Source organism: Chelmon rostratus, chromosome 23 (genome assembly GCF_017976325.1).
Source record: "Chelmon rostratus isolate fCheRos1 chromosome 23, fCheRos1.pri, whole genome shotgun sequence".
In the NCBI taxonomy this organism is placed as follows: Eukaryota; Metazoa; Chordata; class Actinopteri; order Chaetodontiformes; family Chaetodontidae; genus Chelmon; species Chelmon rostratus.
The window spans coordinates 18,362,537-18,383,252 of NC_055680.1; the positions used below are offsets into that span (position 1 = coordinate 18,362,537).

Genomic DNA, 20,716 nt, shown 5'->3' on the forward strand with positions numbered 1-20,716 from the left:
TACCTAAACACGTTGCTGATTCCAAATGTGTCAACGAATTTGAGCGTCTTACATGATATTATTAAAGGTATTCTCACAAATATATAGGATAGATTTATAGACTTTTTTTTTTCTCCTCGCAGCAGATTTCTCAGGAAAAATATATTAACACTCAAACCAAGCATAGATAGACAATGCTGCTCATCAAAGCTACCGCGTCAATCAACCAAATTAATCAATCATTCAGACAATCAGAATAAGAATCAAGCAATCATTTCTACTAATGAATCTATTGCCTAAGACTCATAAGGAACACTAGCATATGGCAAGAAACAAAACAAACATTCCATATTCAGACAATCCTAATGTACAAACAATGGACAACAGGATAAAAGTGGCCCATGTCTTAGTCTAATAATATGTCTTTCATGACCATCGCAGAGTCAGTAGTCAACGGTAGAGCCAATGGAACTTTGGGTGGGCAAGGAGTCGCTTTTTAAGCAATTCCTTGCTTCATATTTACAGATTTACATGCTCACTGCTGGGAATTTCCCACTAGAACCACAGTTCTCTACCGCTGGACCAGTTTGAAGGTAAGTGCTTTGATCAAGGGCAACCTCGCAAGCTTTAAGTGTTGGTAGCTAATGTTAGCTTCCAAATGTTAGTGTTGATTTTGATGTGATGTGGAAGTCAGTGGCAATGACCTGAAGTGACAAATGATGTCAAACCAAGACGTAGACCTCTTTTAGCTCACTGGCCATTATTTTGTCAACTACATACAACATGAGAAGGCAGATCATGAGAACTTTTAATCTTCCAGTCCATTCTTTCCAAAACACCATCCTTTAAGTATTCGTTCATGCCTTTGATACTTCTTCTTTATCCATCATTCACTCCATTGTGGGTTTAGGGAGAACTGGTTTCCAAAGGTGTTCTCGTCATCCCCTTTTGCAACCTTTGTTTGATCTTCCTTTCTTTTTTTAAAGCCTTATTTCATCCATTCCTCCATGTTTCTACTGAGGCCAAACTCAGAGAAAGAGAGACTTCTTGGATTTGACATCATGAATTAGTCGTTGCATAATCGTTTTACTCCAGCCTTCCATCACTCTGTGTCCCAGTCTCTTGAATCCACCATCTTTAAGACTTTACGAAGCCGTAGTTCAGAGACCAGCGTTACTCCCACCTTTCTCTGCTATCCCATTAAATTTTTTGATGATCTTACTTACCAAAATCGAGAATGATGTCAAAACTAGATCATATTTTCACTGTGGTCTAATGATGTAATGACAGCTAACCCTTCTCCTTTGCTTCCTCTCCTTGCATCCTTGCAGGCAGTGGTTCATGCAATAATTCCTAGAGTTTGACTTTGCGTATCATATCCTTTGAATTCAACAACTGCAACAACCCGTCCATCTTCCCTCTTGCTTCCATCTCATTTCTACGTCCAAGCCTCCATCATTGTAGGTAGCGGTAGACTTTGAAGCAGTGGTTGCCAGAGTCAGCCACCACCACATGTCCGTCTGAGGTCAGAGCCAGACCTTGGGGTCCGTACAGAGGGTCTGCTGATGTGTTGATGTAGGAGAGGAAGGAGCCGCTGCCGTCAAACACCTGGACATGTTTGAACAGGGAGAGAAATATGTTTCGATAATTACAAAAACTCTCAAGAATCCTCTTTTTACAGCTCGATAAGATCTGCACAGCACTGCTGTACCTGTATTCTGCTGTTGCCCCAGTCAGCGACGATGATGTTCCCATTAATGTCCACAGCTACTCCAGTGGGAGCGTTAAACTGCCCGTTACCCTCACCATTAGAGCCAAATTTCAACACCAGGTCTCCCTCTGGGGTGAAAACCTGACCGTGACACAGAAAGAGCAAGATCAGGATCCACATAATGTGTCCTGTTAAAGTGTCCTTGAGCAACAAATTAAATATTAACCTGTTTACTCAACATAAGCTATCATTTCATTCTAAAAAGCAGGTGAAAAACATATAATAAGGTAATATTCAGTCAGTAATGCCTCACCTTGACAGAGTGGTTATGGAAGTCGGTCACAATGATCTCATTGTTCTTGTTTACTGCTGCAAAATGCGGACCTTCAGGACGGGAGCGCAGAAACAACAAAAACAGACTGTTATCAGTGCTTCAGCTGACGCCTCAACCGCTTTTACTGCTTACTGTTCACTTCAGCTGACACCTCACCTGCTTTCACTGCTCACTGTTCACTTCAGCTGACACCTCAACTGCTTTTACTGCTCACTGTTCACTTCAGCTAACACCTCACCTGCTTTCACTGCTCATTGTTCACTTCAGCTAACACCTCAACTGCTTTCACTGCTCACTGTTCACTTCAGCTGACACCTCAACTGCTTTTACTGCTCACTGTTCACTTCAGCTGACACCTCAACTGCTTTTACTGCTCACTGTTCACTTCAGCTGACACCTCAACTGCTTTTACTGCTCACTGTTCACTTCAGCTGACACCTCACCTGCTTTCACTGCTCACTGTTCACTTCAGCTGACACCTCAACTGCTTTTACTGCTCACTGTTCACTTCAGCTGACGCCTCAACCGCTTTTACTGCTTACTGTTCACTTCAGCTGACACCTCAACTGCTTTCACTGCTCACTGTTCACTTCAGCTGACACCTCAACTGCTTTTACTGCTCACTGTTCACTTCAGCTAACACCTCACCTGCTTTCACTGCTCATTGTTCACTTCAGCTAACGCCTCAACTGCTTTCACTGCTCACTGTTCACTTCAGCTGACACCTCAGCTGCTTTCACTGCTCACTGTTCACTTCAGCTGACACCTCAACTGCTTTTACTGCTCACTGTTCACTTCAGCTGACACCTCAACTGCTTTTACTGCTCACTGTTCACTTCAGCTGACACCTCAACTGCTTTTACTGCTCACTGTTCACTTCAGCTGACACCTCACCTGCTTTCACTGCTCACTGTTCACTTCAGCTGACACCTCAACTGCTTTTACTGCTCACTGTTCACTTCAGCTGACGCCTCAACCGCTTTTACTGCTTACTGTTCACTTCAGCTGACGCCTCAACTGCTTTCACTGCTCACTGTTCACTTCAGCTGACACCTCAACTGCTTTTACTGCTCACTGTTCACTTCAGCTAACACCTCACCTGCTTTCACTGCTCATTGTTCACTTCAGCTAACACCTCAACTGCTTTCACTGCTCACTGTTCACTTCAGCTGACACCTCAACTGCTTTTACTGCTCACTGTTCACTTCAGCTGACACCTCAACTGCTTTTACTGCTCACTGTTCACTTCAGCTGACACCTCACCTGCTTTCACTGCTCACTGTTCACTTCAGCTGACACCTCAACTGCTTTTACTGCTCACTGTTCACTTCAGCTGACACCTCACCTGCTTTCACTGCTCACTGTTCACTTCACCTGACACCTCAACTACTTTTACTGCTTACTGTTCATTTCAGCTGTCACCTCAACTGCTTTTACTGCTTAAACCTCAGCTTAACACCTCTAAGTGTTTGCACTGTAGCGAACACTTTCACTGCTTTCAGTGATTGCACTGCAACTGGCACTTCTCTTGCTTTCAGAGCTCACACTTTATCTGACCCTTTAGCTAGTTTCAGCATTTTCAATTCAGCCGACGCTTCAACTGCTCTATAACTCTCACCTCATGTGCTTTCTGTGATTAAACGTAAACTGGCATTTTTATCTTCTTTTAGTGATGACAACTCAGCTGACGCTTCAACTTCTATACTTCAACATGCAGTTTTCAGTGCAAGTATACCCATATACATTTTTCTACTGAGAATTATTTGGTTCTCAAAATAAACCAATTCTTTCAATCCACCAGTTTCAGTCAAATGATTAAGTAACTGCACATGTGACAATAATATTGGTAATATTGTATTTTCATTAATTTCAAGATTCTAAGTTTAGTCCATAAAACAGGACTGGCATGGTTGACAGTCTCTCATCGAACAAGCGCTACCTGCAAATTGCTTGTCACCGTTGCCTCGACTACCAAACTTGGTGATGAGCTTGCCGGTCAGCTGGAAGATGAAGACAGTGCATGCCTTGTTGTCAACCACGATCACATGGCCGTTCTGGTCCACGGACACTCCCTTCGGTCCCATGAGTCTACCAGAGCCAAGCTTCGCCTGATGGATGCCAAGACCAACCAATGAGAAGGAAGAATCAACAAACATACACTAACCCTTCATCCCTTACACAACCGAAGCCACAGTGGTGCACTGACCTTGAACTTGCCCTCGCAGGAGAAGATGCTGACCCACTTGTTATCATAGTCGGCAATGATGATGTCACCGCTGGGGTGTACGGCCACGCCTGTGGGACGCTGCAGTTGTCCTGGTGACCTTCCACGCACCCCAAAGCGACTCTTGAATTCTCCCTCGTTGGAGAAGATCTGGAATGGGGAGGCATTTGTGAGGCCCCTCAAAAACATAATGCACACCTTCGCTTCTAGACAAAATTGCAAAGTGAACCATGAAAGCAACCTGAAATCTAAAACAGCCTGTTGAAGGAATGAGGACGGAACAAAATGTGCCATACCTGGACACACTGATTATTGCTGTCAGCAATCAGAATCCTGCCGCTGGAGGAAGCAGCCACTCCTTGAAGGTTGGTGAACTCACCTTTATTCCTCCCCTTCGTACCTGAAAAGAGCAGGAAATATCGAATAAATGAATTCCAAGCATCCACTCGTTTCTCTGTTGGACATGTTAATTCTGGGTATGTTGATTTAATCTGACATTTTGGCCCTATTCACAATCAGATGGATGGATGCCCCTTTTTTACCCAATCATGATGCTATCACCTGTTACAAATGAACATGTTTACCTGTGGAATGTTCCAAACAGGTGTTTTTGGAGCGTTCCACAACATGAGGATGAAAGCCTCACCGATTCTGAAGATGAGGTCATCCTCAATGGGGTTCTGGGTTTTGCGCCGCGGGGTGCCCAGGGCGCTGCTGGCTCTCTTGGAGCCCTTCTTCTTCTGGCCGGGGGACTTCCCACGTCTCTTTGCACCCTCAGAGGAGCCCGTGGATGGGGTGGCGTAGGCTGCTGAGTTGTTAGCTGTGGTGGTGGAGGGGGACACCTGGAGACAACGATGGAGGGAGAATACATTATTCACAAGTATGAATTTTCAGATTTTTAGTTAATGATGTTATTAACTTGAAAACATTTTGTTCATCTTTGCTGAAGCTTGGGCTGGCACCCCACGCAGGGTAGCCTCATTTCAAGTTTAATCTGGAAAGTTTTGATTCAAACTAGAAAACATGAATGCTTGTTGAAATAATAAATTGCTTGAATGATGTGGACCCTTGCTCTTCATGACTGTTGGCCTTCAAAAGACTGTTGATGTGAAGTGGCATTCGCTGCAGTAGTGTAGTCCAGCAAAGGCAGTAAGCTGTCTTGTGACATGTGGTAAGCAAGCAAGTCAACAAAGATTGACGGGGTCTGGAGGTGAAACTGCATGCTTTAAAACTTATCGTTCCCCCTGCAAGCGCCTATTTGCATATTGTCCCAAGCCAAGAAGGGAATGGGAACATCCTACAGATTATATGCAACTTTTACAGTAACATGTTAACTTCTTTAGCATGCTAGCATTTAGTGCCTCAATATCGTGTGCTTATATTAACTTCAAGATTGGCATGCTTCACCCAACGTGCTTGTTGGATTGTACAGCACTGGAAACACCCTCCCCAAAAACCTTTCTGACATGTGAGCGGAGCATACATACATACATGTTTTTGCAACCAAAATCGTAAGTCTGCCAATCACACCCACATCACTCTGTCTTTTTTGATTGTTCATGCAACCACTTGTGCCTTTATCACTGCAGGCTTTTCACCCCACCTACCAGTGGGGGCGCTTTGTACAAACATGCGTACCATACATACTTAACTGTACATTGTAGTTGAGGTCGACAGGAATTTGGTCTGTGGCTGTCCAAGTTTTGCCCAATTGGCAATCATCTTTTTTTTTATTGTTATGAAAATTAAGACACAGCTCCAAAATTTTACTACCACCACACCCACCTCTACTTCTGTCTCTAAGACCCTGTTGACAGTCAGTTTGAAGGGGCTTCCTTTGATGTGCTGGTCGTACAGACGGAGAGCCAATGAGAAGTCGCCCTCCTTCGGCACTATGTACACAAACTCGTAAGTCCCATTCTTGTGGTCGACTATTTCACCGTCCACTATGCTGCCATCTGGGGTGAATACCTTGATTAACACACATATAAACATAGGTAGTGCTTAATAAAGTAGTGTTTTACATATACATTATATTTGAGTGGGGGCACGAAACCGACCTCAGCTGACAGGATTGCATTGCCACTCTTGCAGGCTCCCCCTGACTTGTCTCTCGTCACTATGGTAACCGAGGCAGGATGTCCCACAATGCACTGCTCCAGGCCCGCGCCCATTGCCTCGCTCTGGCTCGCCACCGCGCTGACGAAGACAAAGGTGGATCAAATGGTTTTGTTCTTATCACTGGGTTGGGTAGTTTGTGTCAGCATGGTCTCACCTGGTTGTGACGATGGTCCCCAGGTTGTGTATAGACTTCCTCAGCCCGTCCGTCTCCATCACCAGATCCAGCTGGTCGTTCTCCTCCGGCTGACACGGCAGGCCAAGACCGGCTAAATCCCCCAGCCTCTCACGCAGCTCCCGCTCCGCCTGCAGGCTCGCCACGCACGCCTCCCCAGCCAGAGCCTCCTCTGACTGGGTACAGGAGGCCATGATGTCCCCCTCTCCCCGGACGAGGCTGTCCACCTGGGCCTGGAGGACCTGGATACATGGCAGATATGATGCCTTTGATGAGCTGTCTGATGTTTTCTGTGTCGTAAAGTAGCCCAGTGGCGGGAGAGGCTGTACTTTCACACCCATGAAAGATTAAGAGCCATCGAAATTAAAAATCAATGAATTTTGCTTGTTTTTGCAAAACCTTGCAGCTGACCCTACACGAAGGCTACATGTGCACCTTCTGTTTGAGTCCATATGTGACCTCCAGCTCCATCAGCAGGACACTCTTCCGGACATCGAGCTGCTTGTGCAGATCCTCAAAGCTGGACTGGATGTCCTCTTCGATGGAAGCTCTCTGATTGGTCAGCTGTTGGAGGATCTCCTTAATGAAGGAGAGGGCGTCTGAAATCTGAGGGAGTCTGGAGAGACAGATAAAGAAGGTGGCGGCGATTTAAAGGTGAAGTAAAAGTTCTTCCACAGTTTACGCTACTATTCATTTAGTGCACACCAAGGAGTGCTTTGTTAATCCTTTGTTTACCACATTAAATATTCATGTGTGCAACTCACTATGAATTAGGACTCATTTTCTTTATTTAACTTTTAAAATCAATGTTAATGTTTTCCTCTAACTTCTGCATCCTGATGAATCACAGATGTTTTTTGTCATGTCGCAGCTGTGGCTGCTTGCACTTTAACTCGAGTATTTCCATTTTATGCTAATACGTGCTTTTTCTCCACTACGAAAAAACACATAATCAGTCATTAAAATACGATGCATGTTGCATATGAAACTACCGAACATATGAAGTAAAGTTAACTTTGCCTTCACCAGCTGAAACATTCAAATGCTGCTCAGACAATAATGCAACCCGAATAAAAATGTGTTAATACGAAACACAATAACATGTCACTCACAGGAGACATTTTTCTACTTAAAGGATAACTTTCGTTTTTTACAACCTGGACTTTATTTCTAGCATTAAATACGACCACTTACTCACCCAGACAACTTTGGTGGCATTTAGAGTCGTTTTGAAGGAATTAGCCCCAGAGGAGCAGCGCGTATATCCGTATAATGCGAGTACTCGGGGCATCCATGCGCAGCCTCTATATAACGCATAATCTGTGGCGAAAGTCATTCATATTCCAATATTTTGTTATGATATGCTGGTGCTATTCCCCTCTGAGTGGTGGCATGTTATCAATATCTTGCGTCTCCAGACAACTACCTCTGACGTGGATGATGTCATTACCGAACGCCGGGCGCTGCGAGCAGCCAGCCACAACACGGCTGACTGTGCCAAACTACAGCTAAACTAGCCGACCGCCGGCTCAGAGAGGAATAGCACCAGCATATCAGAACAAAATATTGGAATATGAACGAGTTTCGCCGCAGATTATGCGTTATATAGAGGCTGCGCATGGATGCCCCGAGTACTCGCATTATACGGATATACGCGCCGCTCCTCTGGGGCTAATTTCTTCAAAACGACTCCAAATGCCACCAAAGTTGTCTGGGTGAGTAAATGGTCGTATTTAATGCTACAAATAAGGTCCAGGTTGTAAAAAACTAAAGTTAACCTTTAATGAGTACCTTTAATTATGATACTTTGCCGGTTATACTTATGTACTTGCTCTTCTACTTGCAGCTTATCACTTCTCTCATATCACTGTTTGAAGTGTCTGACCGGTTGTTGTGTTGTGTGGAGCTTTCCTCAACCAAAACCCACAACTCAATCAAAATGTCCAACCCAGCACATCACAGTGACATCACAGTCACGCTGCCACTCTAACTGTCTAAATTCTACCTGTTCTGGACACTTCCCAGCCTCTCCTGCAGGCTGCTGCGGTGCTGCTCCAGGGCCTGGCTGAGGGCCACCTTAGGGTGGTCCTCGTGGTCCGACACACAGTCCTCGCACAGCGCACACTCGCAGGCTGAACAGTACAGGTCTGCCACCTGCAGGTGGAGAGAAATTCACCGTGAGTGCTCGGGCGACAACCCTGACGCGTTGTCAGGGCCATCAGGGCTCGGGTTGGGTTCGTGTTTCTTCCTCTCATGTGTAGATAGAATAGTTTTCTATCAGTAATGAAATAAAGCAGAAACACGTGTTCAGTTCAGGTCAGAGCTTTGAGGAATAGTTCAACAATTTGGGAAATATGTCTCTTCACTTTCTTACTGAGTGTTATGACATCAACACCGTTGGTGTCTCTGTCCATCAAAGTCGTGGTCTTAAGGAGGGGGCTATGTGCTGGACCGTCTCTGACTTCTCCTCTGTGAGGTTGCCAGGCAACCAGCTCATATAGGAAGTCACGGCCGAGAAATAATCTGGTACGAAACCCACGTAAAACTGCAACCTGTTTTTTGTATGTATCAAACAAAGATAGATGTGTTATTCACTGAGCTTTGGAGGTGCTGGCAGGTGGATTTTGTTAACTTGAGGCGGAGCTAGGCTAGAGCTAAGCTCGGCACAGCTGGCTGCTGGGCCTCGTGTAGTGGGAAGAGGAGAAGAAAGTGTTTGCACTTTTGCTTGTTGCCATGTGAGTGATTTGGCTGGCAGACAATCCGAGGGCAGAAACAGCAGTTTTTGAGTTGTTTACAATGTCTTAAAACCCAGAAATCCCAGAATCTATACACATGCACGTGTATGCACAAAAAGATTTTTTGAAGAGAAACATGAAAGCACAGAAAAATGAGGCGCGTGTGTGCTGCGTTCCTACCTTCCCTGCATGTTGCAGGCAGGCGTTTTTGCCGGGCGGAGCCTCCAGGACGGTGCACTCCTCACTGCTGCTATCTGGGGAGTGTTGGTGGGCCTCCATCTGCGAGGGTGAACCTCCGAACACGCCCCTTATTCCACACTGCAGCCAGGGGAAGGAGCTGACTCAAGGTTTCCCACTGTCTGGTTGTATTGTTTGCTTTGGTAAATCCCTCGTCTCACACCTTATTCCATAGTGCGTTTGAAAAGGAAATGACGAAACATTCAGATGAACTCCTTATGATAACTCTCTGTTGGAGCTTATGAGAGACATGTCTTAAATTATCCGTCTCTGCAGCCAAAAGGCAGGGTTAAACATTCAGACACACCCCTTCTGGAGCCTGCAGTCAAATCTGAGGGATTAATTATCCATGCATGCTCCTTTCTGCAGGACTTTTCCACGCTGCACCCAGAAAAGAGTGCTGGGAAATCAGCCGTTGGTCTTGTTTTTCTGTAATTTTATTGTACAGTCATCCACTTCTGATCTCTCCGCTGCAAAGAGGAAGAACTAAAAATTTCAGACATGGTCTTTATTTGAGCCCGTATCAGTGAAACGTTGTACGTTATTCCATCACAATCCTGTTGGGTACAAAGGCTTCCAGGCATCCAAAACACTACAAATCATGTGTTGTCTGTCCAGAGTAATATGTGTCTGCTGAGACACCAAAGAGTCAGTCCGTCCTCTTTAGGTCTGGTTTGTGGAAAATCCCGACCCGGATGCTGATTTAACTCACAGAAGATTCAAACTGAGGACACTGCGACCTGTGAGACAAGAGAGATGAAACATTCATCAGATGAAAAACCAGTGACAGAGTTTTGGATCTTCCTCACTGATGTTACGTGTTAATGAAGCAGGAGGTTGAGCTTCATTTTCAAACGCAATCGTGCAACTTGGTGCTTAAAGCCGCAGTTCTTTTAGCTGCCACTAGGTGGTACTTGAAGAGAACTCTGACTGCATGGAGGCGAATGGGAAAACCCTGAACTGTTTTGCCCCGACAGCTGTCTAATGTTGAGATCAGACTACGTGATATTTTTGAAATGTGTCAGATTAGTTGATCATAGAGCCATAAATTTAAATTCTTGGCCGAGACTCATGGGAGACAGAACACTGGAGCCCAAACACCCCCAGTCTGCCTTCCTCACTACAGGAATGCCATATGCTCCTTCCAGGTGGTGCATCAGATCACTGCACACCCCTAATTAACCCCCAGATGGTTCAATCTGTAGATTGGTGTGCAGCAAGTATAAATACAGATGGTACGATCCACAGGCGGGGGTGGGGGGTTGTGCTGCATGTCAGACCAACAGGGGGACATGAATGAAGAGTAAGATGCTAATAAAGAGCTTGTAGGAGCAGTAATGTAGGTCACCAAAATGTCTTCAAAGTGATGGAGGGAGAGCGAGATGGGAGTGAGGCTGTGGTTTCCATGGTAACAGACTGCATGGGGAGGGGTGAGGGAGAGACACAACAAAAAGTGAAGCAGCCATGGTCCCTTTAATCCTAAAATCCTAAATTTAGCAGCCTGTGCGCTCACGTTTTAACGGAGCAGTTCACGTCGGCGGTGCAACGTGTCCCAGGCGTGCTGACGAAGGCTCGGCCTGAACACACGGAGGCCTCGACGCGTTCGGAGGACAAACGGCGCCATGACGAACAAACGTGCTCTGCAGAGGCGCAGAACAGTTTCTTAAACTGTGCGTCAGTTTAAAAGACGCTGACTTGACAGAAAATATGCCGAAACCAATTTAAACCTGATCAAAAAGTTGTTTTCATCAAGTATTTAGAGAACGTCCAGAACGTTCAGATTTCACAGGTGGACCAACACTTCTATATTTTACACATTCGTGAATGTGTTGGTTATTTATTTTGCTTTAGTTGAGTATGATACCGTTTGGTTCATTGAATAAATACATGATGGTAAAAAATGCAATAATCTTTTAGAACTGCTGTAAAAGATGATTAAAGGTGCGTAAATACAGACAATGTTTAATTTAAAAGTTAAATTTTTTGCTATTTTGCTGATTTTTTTACTTTAATCTGAAATGTTTCAGTTCTGACGCCGTCCTGTCTGCGGTTTTGTTCCTGGTTCTCGGTCTCATGCAGACTGTGTTGTTGCCACATCCGTGTGTAAAATATGAACTGAATTTATTCTCATGAATCATTTAGAAAGGGAGGGATTATGGAAATGAGCTGCCTGTGATCTCGTATATAATCCTGTTTTAACCTCCTCCCTCAAATATTCTGTTCAGAGCACACAACCCTGACACACACACACACACACACACACACACAGTTTGTTCTTCTTCTCTCTGATGTGTTCTCTGTTTTTGTTCTGGTCTCTGATATTAATGTATATAATTTATTTCTTCATCTCACACACAGGCGCTGCGACACGCCCACACTCTCAGTCAGGGTGCTCTGCAGCACAATGCTGCAAAGGATTGTGGGGAGGGAGTGAGGCTCTATTTGCAGGGTACGTGCGTGTGTGTGTGTGTGTGTGTGTGTGTGTGTGTGTGTGTGTGTGTGCGTGTCTGGACCTTGTGATTCTGTGGTGACTGTTTGTAACTGTCACTTACAGAGCGAGAGACAATTGAACTCTTTCTTTCTTTCTTTTTCCTTTTTCTTTGTCTTTCTTTCTCTCTCTCTTTGTTTTTCTTTCTTTCGTTCGTTCTTTCTTTCTTTCTTTCGTTCTTTCTTTCTCTCTTTCTTTCTTTCGTTCTTTCTTTCTTTCTTTCTTTCTTTCTTTCTTTCACTGTTTGTTTTTCTTTCTTTCTTTCTTTCTCTCTTTGTTTTTCTTTCTTTCTTTCTCTCTTTCTTTATTCGTTCTTTCTTTCTTTCTTTCTCTCTTTGTTTTTCTTTCTTTCTTTCTTTCTTTCTTTCTTTCTCTCTTTGTTTTTCTTTCTTTCTTTCTTTCTCTCTTTCGTTCTTTCTTTCTGTCTTTCTTTCTTTCTTTCTTTTCATACAGTTTCACATCACATAAATGCATGTATATTTTGAACATATGTCCTGGACATGTACCCAACAAACTCAAACACACAGTTAACGTTCATCCCTTCACTGTATTCACATTCAGTGGTTACCTCACTGTATGTGGTCCATGTAGTCCGGTGGAACTTGATGTCATTGATAACAATCTGTTTGCTGTTCTCCGACAGCTGTGTCACAGCTGGATTAAGTTGCTGCCAATGACATTTTCCACTGCTGCTGCTTCACATTAAAAGCATTCAGCTGGAGAAACACGAGCCGCCTTTTATTGTGAAGCAGTCACAGGAAGCACAATGTATCATTGCGTTTTGGGCATTTTTGTCAGGTTCATTTTTGTTAGATAGTAATGGAAGAGTGAACCTCTTTATTAAAACACTGCAAACAGTAGAGCTGCTAACAGGGCTGCTAACAGAGCTGCTAACAGGGCTGCTAACAGAGCTGCTAACAGGGCTGCTAACATGGTTGTAGATTTTTTTTAGGAGGATTTTTTGACTATTTAATCTTTTTGCCCCGTCGTCACAAATATTCACATAACATAACACATTACTTCACATTTTCATCTGACTGCTTGATTTGAGACGAGGAATCTTAGATCTTAGCTGGTTGGAAACCTGCTCACGACAGCTGGACTTCAACAGACCAGACTTTTGTCAAAGAGTCAAACTCTCCATGAGAATTAATTTCAGTTAAGCAGAATGTGACGAACAACCAGTCAAACCAGTAATTCACCACACACACACACACACACACACACTGGTAATCTGATTTCGTTCTCTTCATACAGGTTAGTCCTACGGGAAAATTCATGGTCACTCCATCTCTCTGCCTCTATTTTTCTCTTTGTTTTAATTACTTGGTCTCTCTGCAGGTCTCTAGCCCACTCTCTCTGCCTTATTTAATTTTAATTATTAAATTACTTTAATTGTCATTGGCGATGTAACAAATGACATTTTTTTAAAAGGGGTTTTACACTCTCAGAAGCTGAGAGTAGCTGGTGAACATAGCCAAGCCAAGTGAATGTTGACTGGGGGACACATCATTCCAGAGAAATGCTGATGTTACTCCATAGCTGGGCATGTTGGCAACTGTTTGCCAACACTTTCACTTTAACAACTTTATAGATGATATGTCAATGTTCCGTATACAACTTATTCTGCTGCCCCCTGGTGGCCAACACAAATGAAACTGAATTAATGTAAAAACGATTATGAACATTTTAAACTTAATTTATAAAACTGTCTTGAGCCTTTTTGTTTGAATCTTAATTTGAGAATCTACCAGCTGACATTATTTTCTCTTTCTTGTCCATCTCCCTGTTTTATATACAATCACGGGCAGAAAAGTCTCAACGGGCCTCTGGGCAGAGACATCTAAAAGGCTGCCTACATGTCCTTCATTGGGTAGACCGATGAACGTCCAGTGACTCTCAGAGACACACACGATGCAGGTGGCAGCCCGGACTTTGGAGTCATTTTGCAGCATTTTATAATCATTTTTTGTCTCTTTACAGTCTTTTCTGGTCTGTACTTGGTAGTTTGTGTCTGGTCATTTAGCATATTTTTGTGGTTGTGTTGCATCTCTTTCATTGTCATTTGCGCCTCTGCAGTCTTTTTTTAGTTGTTGTCCATCTCTTTGCAGTCATTTTGTGTCTTTTTGTGGTAATTTTCTGTCTCTTTGTGGTTGATTAGTTTCACTGTGTAGTCATTTAGCATCTCTTTCTTTATTTTGCATCTCTTTTTTAATTTTGCATCTCTTTTTTTTAATTTTGCATCTCCTTTTTTAATTTTGCATCTCTTTTTTGTCATTTAGCATCTCTTTGCACTCATTTTGTGGTTGTTTTTGCATCTCTTTCTTTATTTTGCATCTCTTTTTGTCATTTTGCATTTCTTTCATAGCGGTTCCCATCTCTTTGTGGTCTTGTTGCTTCTCTCTGTGGTTGTTTGCATCACTTTGTGATGTTTCTTTTGTGTCTTTCTCATTGTTTCTTCTGTTTTTGTGGTCATTTTTTGTCGTTGTTGTTATCGATTGATTTTCCAACAAGAAATATGTACACTTCGTGCAGAGGATGTGGCCTTGCCCATTGGGGCCCTTGTAAAAATCAGAGTGGATGAGCCCAGTTTCTGTTCACAGAAGTGACGTACCTCCTGTTACTGTTAGCCCTCCGGATGCTAATGTGCAGCACTAACAGGCCTGACACCACACACACACACACACACACACAGACACACACACTAGTATTTCTTGTAAAGCTGTGGTGGATCAGTCTGTGCCTGCGTTCATTCATTCATCCGACACCCTCGTTCATCCTGCAATCTGTCCATCCTCATTCCCTCCATCCCTCCTCAATCTCTCCACTCTTCCCTCCATCATCCCTCTCTCTCAGGAAAGCACACCATGCCACAGATGCTGCTGTCATCTCCAAACATTCCTCCATCCAGCCATCCATCCATCCATCCTTTCATCACCCCTCTATCCTCTCACCTCCACCCCCAAAAAACAGAAAGCCAGCACTCACCATGTTTTCCTAAGACGCAGGCGATGAGTGTGACTGTGTGTGTTTTATGGCCTGTAGCCATCGCGTCATGATAGCGTCTTGTTTGCTCCCTCTCCTCTTCTCTCTGCTGCGTGTGTGTGTGTGAGTGTGTGAGTGTGGGAGGGGGCAGGATATCATCGTCACGGCAACACCAGCAGCTTGCAGCAGCAGCAGCACCAGACTGAGGAGGGGGAGGAGGTGGTAGGGGGAGGATGGGAGAGGGGGAGGAAGGAGAGGAGGGCATCCATCCGGCCTTGCTTCAGCATCTGCCAATGAGAATCAAAGGAGTGGGAAAAGGAGAGAGGTGATTGGTTCTTCTGTCAGTCAGTTATATGGCGGCGTGGGTGTACGATTCTCTCTTTCTCTCTGTTTATCTCAATGTCTCTCTCCCCTCTGCTCTCACTTGAATCATCTCTGAATAATTTTCATTTAATTGCATAAACAGACACATTTTAAAAACAAATCAAAGTGTGAGAAGTCGAAGTCATTGTTATGACAATTAAATCATTACATCATTATTGTAGCTTCTGTTACCTATATTATTACGTATTATTTTTGTGCTGTATGATGATATAATATTCATTTTTAGGTCTATTAATGACACATATAATTTCAAAAAAAGCATTATTAGTAAAAATTAAATAATTCAATAACTAGATTAATATTATTATTTTCGTAAATGTCACCATATCATTATATAAGTACAATTAAATGTATTGAATTGTTTTTTTGAATTAATTAATTCCTTTAAAATGACTCAATATTACACATTTCTGATCAAGTTTAATAATAATAATTATTATTACTGGTAATAATAATATTTTAATGATATATTTTCTTGGTCATTGCATGTGTTGATGTCAATATTTATGTGTTTATAATTTATTAATAAACTATTGTGTTTGCCGTTGTTGAAAAAACACATTATGGTTACTGTATTGTCAATTAATGCTAATCCTTGTCTTAGTAGTAGCAGTAGTAGTCACTGATATTTATTTTGTCTTATTCAGTTATTTTATTTTATTCTTATTGTTTTATCACATGTGTTTTTATTATTTGCTTAGGAGGACTTTGTGTTGTGTACATTCAATGCCTGAATTGTGCCACAATAAATAGTTTATTATTATTATCATTATTAGTGTTGTTGTTGCTTTCATTGGTGGTTGGTGAATGATTTGGGATCTGTCATCTCCCTCCAGTCCAGCAGGTGGCGATAAGGCGCCATGAAGCAGTGTATCAGCCGCCATGACGGAACAAGACGATGTAGAAACTCAGTCACAGTCATTTGAACTTGCGGAGGCGAGTAGCCGGGTGTCTTCGTGGAGTCTCCGTCGACTTTGCAGGTAAATATGGTTTTAAATCTCATATTAGTCCACAAATAAAAAGTTGTACGTGTTGCCAACATTAAGTAGAAGTACTAGTTGGCGACATTACTGCAAAGGAGGAGTTAATTTAGCGGATGGTCGCAGATTGTCCCAACACAACTGCTGAGCTGTTGAACGTCGTTACACGCTTTGCGTAACTGAAACGTTACTTTTGAGTTAACTGTGTTTCTATCAGTTAATGTGGAGACACTTCTTCTTTTAAATAAATGGCAGATTAAAGCAAGTTCTCGTGTTATAACGCGGGTGTGTAAATGTATTAACTAACTCAGGACTCTGGTAGTGAAGCTGCTAGCTAGCAAGTTACCGCGTTGAGCCCGCGTTTGGGGTTTATCCGTTAATTTAAGACGCAGTTTCAGAACTTTTTCCACGTCCATGTGGAAGAGATACAAGCCGACAGTGTTCACTTCCTGTGGTTTCCAGCAGGGGAACACGTGGAGCATCTTTATAGCCGCGTGCAATCAGATAAAACACTTAGCTACCTGGATTCAACACCTGTTGTGTTTCATATGTCTGACCCTTGATGAGATATTTTAGAGTTGGTCCTATGTGGAATACCTGGACATTGACTGAATTTAACGGTTTCCTCCTTTCAGACTTTAAATGTTCAGCCTGGTCTGCTGATGATGCAGGCGTCACCTGAGCTGCTCACCTGCAGTGTCCATGAGGTTAGAGACCATTTAGAAACTTTATTTCTAACCACGCATTCCTCTGCGCCATGATGATGTCATTTCCTGCCATTCGTAGTTTCCACCAGAGGTCTACAGACCAAAGATGGCCCAAACCTTCCTTGGATGTCTGAGCGTTTTTTGCAGCCAGTATTCGACCGATCTTTTCGGTCGCTGCTCCAGAGTTTTTAAAACAATAATTAACTTCCTGTCAGCAATGAAATTATGTCAGTCTCTAACACTAGAAATGTCCCGGCAGGGTTGGACCAGTAACCGGGGACAGTGGCCTTCAGGGACACCGTACAGAGGCTGCTCAGCGGTGTGAAGGTGGATGATACGACGAATTCCACAACTAAAGAAATGCGTCATCGCCACTGAACCTGGGGACAGGTGAGCAGGTCAGTTCAGTCACTGACTTCATGTGTTGATTTAGCTACATATCCATAAGTCCAGTGAAGTAACGCACGTTTGGCACACCATGACCAGGTGTTTTCGCTGTGATGACATCATTTCCTGCCATTCGTAGTTTCCACCAGAGGTCTGCAGACCAGAGACGGTCCAAACCTTCCTTGGATGTCTGAGCGAGATTAAAAGAAGTGAATATAATCTGTCTGTCTTTAGCTTCACAGCTAACGTTTTGCTACGTGTCTCTTTCAGGATGGAAGCGTCCAGTCAGAGGAAGCGTCACCACTGATGCTCGTTGTCCGGTATGTTATTTCCTTTGAAACGGTAGATTTTAGATGTAAACGGAGTCCAGCTGTAACGAACAGACTGACGAGCTACAGTTCGCAGTGATGATGCTTTTTCCTGCCATTCGTAGTTTCCACCAGAGGTCTGCAGACCAGTGACGGTCCAAACCTTCCTTGGATGTCTGAGCGAACATTAAACACGGTCGCTTGTCGTCACATCTGTTCACTTGTTTACTCCAAGCTAACTTTATCTCCGTCTCACTTTCAGGGTGAACGTCTCGCTGGTCGTCAGCGGTGGAGACGATCAGATCCTGTGAAGCTGGTGTGTATGTTTTAGGATCACGTGTTTGTTAACGTAGCTGATCTGTGAATTTCTAGTCCTGCTTTTGACCTGTCGCTGTGATGACATCATTTCCTGCCATTCGTAGTTTCCACCAGAGGTCTGCAGACCAAAGACGGTTCAAACCTTCCTTGGATGTCTGAGCGACTGGAGGGAACGGTGCTAATTTTTGTCTTTTAATGTCATCGAAACTAAAATTTCAAATCTTTCAGGCTGGATGTCGAAGGAATCTCTGGATCCTGGCTGAGATGTTTTCAGCCCTTTGAAGGCCGTCACCTGTGCAGTCCAGCAGGTGTGTATCTCTAAAGGCCTGAGGCAGCCTTTCTTTTTCTTTTTCTGTATTCAAACAGATAAAAAAAACTCACTGAGATAAAAATCTCCAAACATGTTGAATGAGGATGTGAAACTGACATTTGGTCCTTGCAAACAGCTCAGCACTCATGTTGGACTAGAGCCAGCTGAGAGGGGTTTATCACAGATCAGTGTGCAAAATCCAGGAGACCAGGACCCCCCCGATCCTTCATTTGGAAGAAATTAAAACAACTGTGACATATTTTACTACAATTATTAATCAAGAGCTGAATTGATCTGCAAATATCTTGATAACGAATCAATCTAAGTCACTTTTTGAAGTGAACAAAAGCTCAAACTCGCCTGTCACGACTTCTCAAACATGAATATTTGATTTATATCTCAGACTGAATGACTTTGGAGGTTTGGCTTCTTTTTGCTTTGGCAAATTCTAACAAATATTTGTCACTATTTTCTAATATTTTATTGACAAAACTATGAAACAGTAAAAATAATTGTTGCAGTTCTAGTGGATAATTAGACCATTTTATTGTTCAACAGATGGTTTCAGCACAACGGGGAATGTTGGCAGCTTTACCTTATTTATTGAACTGGTCTTCAGTTCTGATAAGGTGCCATAAAAATAGTTAAATGGTCTTAAAATAATTCAGAATTGGACTTTTTGAGACCAGCAAATACTCTAAACTGCTAAGTTTGAGTATGTGGCCCATTAAAACCGACTTGTCAGAATCCAGGAATTCAGCTCTACCTTGATCTGTTCACCTCTTTGACACAAATCGCTGTGATGACATCATTTCCTGCCATTCGTAGTTTCCACCAGAGGTCTGCAGACCAAAGACGGTTCAAACCTTCCTTGGATGTCTGAGCGAGATTAAAAGAAGTGAATATAATCTGTCTGTCTTTAGCTTCACAGCTAACGTGTTGCTACGTGTCTCTTTCAGGATGGAAGCGTCCAGTCAGAGGAAGCGTCACCACTGATGCTCGTTGTCCGGTATGTTATTTCCTTTGAAACGGTAGATTTTAGATGTAAACGGAGTCCAGCTGTAACGAACAGACTGACGAGCTACAGTTCGCAGTGATGATGCTTTTTCCTGCCATTCGTAGTTTCCACCAGAGGTCTGCAGACCAGTGACGGTCCAAACCTTCCTTGGATGTCTGAGCGAACATTTAACATGTGTAACTTGTCGTCACATCTGTTCACTTGTTTACTCCAAACTAACTTTATCTCCGTCTCACTTTCAGGGTGAACGTCTCGCTGGTCGTCAGCGGTGGAGACGATCAGATCCTGTGAAGCTGGTGTGTATGTTTTAGGATCACGTGTTTGTTAACGTAGCTGATCTGTGAATTTCTAGTCCTGCTTCTGACCTGTCGCTGTGATGACATCATTTCCTGCCATTCGTAGTTTCCACCAGAGGTCTGCAGACCAAAGACGGTTCAAACCTTCCTTGGATGTCTGAGCGAGTTTAAAAGAAGTGAATATAATCTGTTTGTCTTTAGCTTCACAGCTAACTTACTGTATGTCACTTTCAGGGTGGAAGTCTCTGCTGGCAGAGTGAGGAAGCCTCACCACCGACGGTCGTCATGGGCTGGTACGTTATTGTCTTTGCAACAGTATATTTGAGTTGAAAAGAACAAATGGTTCGCAGTGATGATGCTTTTTCCTGCCATTCGTAGTTTCCACCAGAGGTCTGCAGACCAGTGACGGTCCAAACCTTCCTTGGATGTCTGAGCGAGTTCAGTTCTAGTTGTGACCATCAGCTCACGATGTTTTCTCTTTGATAATGCTTCTCTCTTCCCACAGGTCGACGTGAAGGGGCTACATCAGTTTCTCTTCGCTGATTCAGGAGGATTTTTCAGAAGTTTTTGTATGCAAAAATGTTTGTTAATCAAGGAATAAAGAGCCAACTGTTGCTAACTTGAGTTTATTGAACAGTTTTGTCTGCAAATAGAAACAACTTTGTTTTATCAAACCACAATGAAATAAAAGCATCAGCGTTAATATCCTTGTCTCTGATTTGTAAGTAAATGAGCCCATTATTGGATTATTTTAATCAGCTGCGGCGTGAAGGAGTTAAATTGATCTGCAGCGTGAGTTATCAGAAATCAGTGTAAATTAAAGAGGCTGTCCACCGCCCCCTTTTGAAGACCTTCACCTTTATCCATGAATATACTGTATTTTGCTGCTGTGCACATTATGTTTTAAATAACCGATGACAAAGGGAGTCAGCAATGCTTGGAATTACAAAAATTTCCACCATGTTTACATTAGTCATGAAACCAGCGCGTGAACACAAGTGCTACAAGCGTGTGAAGTGTCT

At 43.2% G+C, this 20,716-nt stretch overlaps 1 protein-coding gene, 1 long non-coding RNA gene and 8 other non-coding genes across 13 annotated transcripts; 9 read left to right on the forward strand and 1 right to left on the reverse strand.

Annotated features, from left to right (window-relative positions):
- Window positions 1–1,434: 1,434 nt before the first annotated feature.
- On the reverse strand, window positions 1,435–9,555 carry LOC121626994 (tripartite motif-containing protein 2-like). Its single transcript, XM_041965754.1, has 13 exons — window positions 9,457–9,555; window positions 8,547–8,695; window positions 6,977–7,157; window positions 6,524–6,783; window positions 6,309–6,447; window positions 6,040–6,219; window positions 4,895–5,021; window positions 4,545–4,648; window positions 4,231–4,398; window positions 3,964–4,132; window positions 2,004–2,074; window positions 1,691–1,831; window positions 1,435–1,587 (listed from the first exon to the last, which is right to left on the reverse strand). Exons 1-13 carry the CDS (start codon window positions 9,553–9,555, stop codon window positions 1,435–1,437), a joined length of 1,941 nt encoding a protein of 646 aa, XP_041821688.1.
- A 6,725-nt stretch (window positions 9,556–16,280) lies between these two features.
- LOC121626355 lies at window positions 16,281–20,391 on the forward strand. Of its 4 annotated transcripts, none has more exons than XR_006007946.1 (10): window positions 16,281–16,350; window positions 16,986–17,057; window positions 17,317–17,455; window positions 17,715–17,764; window positions 18,015–18,068; window positions 18,299–18,378; window positions 19,340–19,389; window positions 19,641–19,694; window positions 19,929–19,987; window positions 20,200–20,391. It is a non-coding gene; the product is annotated as an uncharacterized LOC121626355 (long non-coding RNA). The 4 variants fall into 4 exon arrangements; XR_006007948.1 differs by having other exon boundaries at window positions 17,317–17,447; XR_006007947.1 differs by lacking the exon at window positions 17,715–17,764.
- LOC121627030 lies at window positions 17,103–17,195 on the forward strand. Its single transcript, XR_006007990.1, has one exon. It is a non-coding gene; the product is annotated as a small nucleolar RNA SNORD14 (small nucleolar RNA).
- On the forward strand, window positions 17,550–17,642 carry LOC121627026. The gene has a single exon (XR_006007986.1). It is a non-coding gene; the product is annotated as a small nucleolar RNA SNORD14 (small nucleolar RNA).
- On the forward strand, window positions 17,844–17,936 carry LOC121627027. The gene has a single exon (XR_006007987.1). It is a non-coding gene; the product is annotated as a small nucleolar RNA SNORD14 (small nucleolar RNA).
- Window positions 18,141–18,233, forward strand: LOC121627043. Its single transcript, XR_006008003.1, has one exon. It is a non-coding gene; the product is annotated as a small nucleolar RNA SNORD14 (small nucleolar RNA).
- LOC121627044 lies at window positions 19,175–19,267 on the forward strand. The gene has a single exon (XR_006008004.1). It is a non-coding gene; the product is annotated as a small nucleolar RNA SNORD14 (small nucleolar RNA).
- On the forward strand, window positions 19,469–19,561 carry LOC121627028. Its single transcript, XR_006007988.1, has one exon. It is a non-coding gene; the product is annotated as a small nucleolar RNA SNORD14 (small nucleolar RNA).
- On the forward strand, window positions 19,767–19,859 carry LOC121627045. Its single transcript, XR_006008005.1, has one exon. It is a non-coding gene; the product is annotated as a small nucleolar RNA SNORD14 (small nucleolar RNA).
- LOC121627029 lies at window positions 20,039–20,131 on the forward strand. The gene has a single exon (XR_006007989.1). It is a non-coding gene; the product is annotated as a small nucleolar RNA SNORD14 (small nucleolar RNA).
- Window positions 20,392–20,716: the final 325 nt, after the last annotated feature.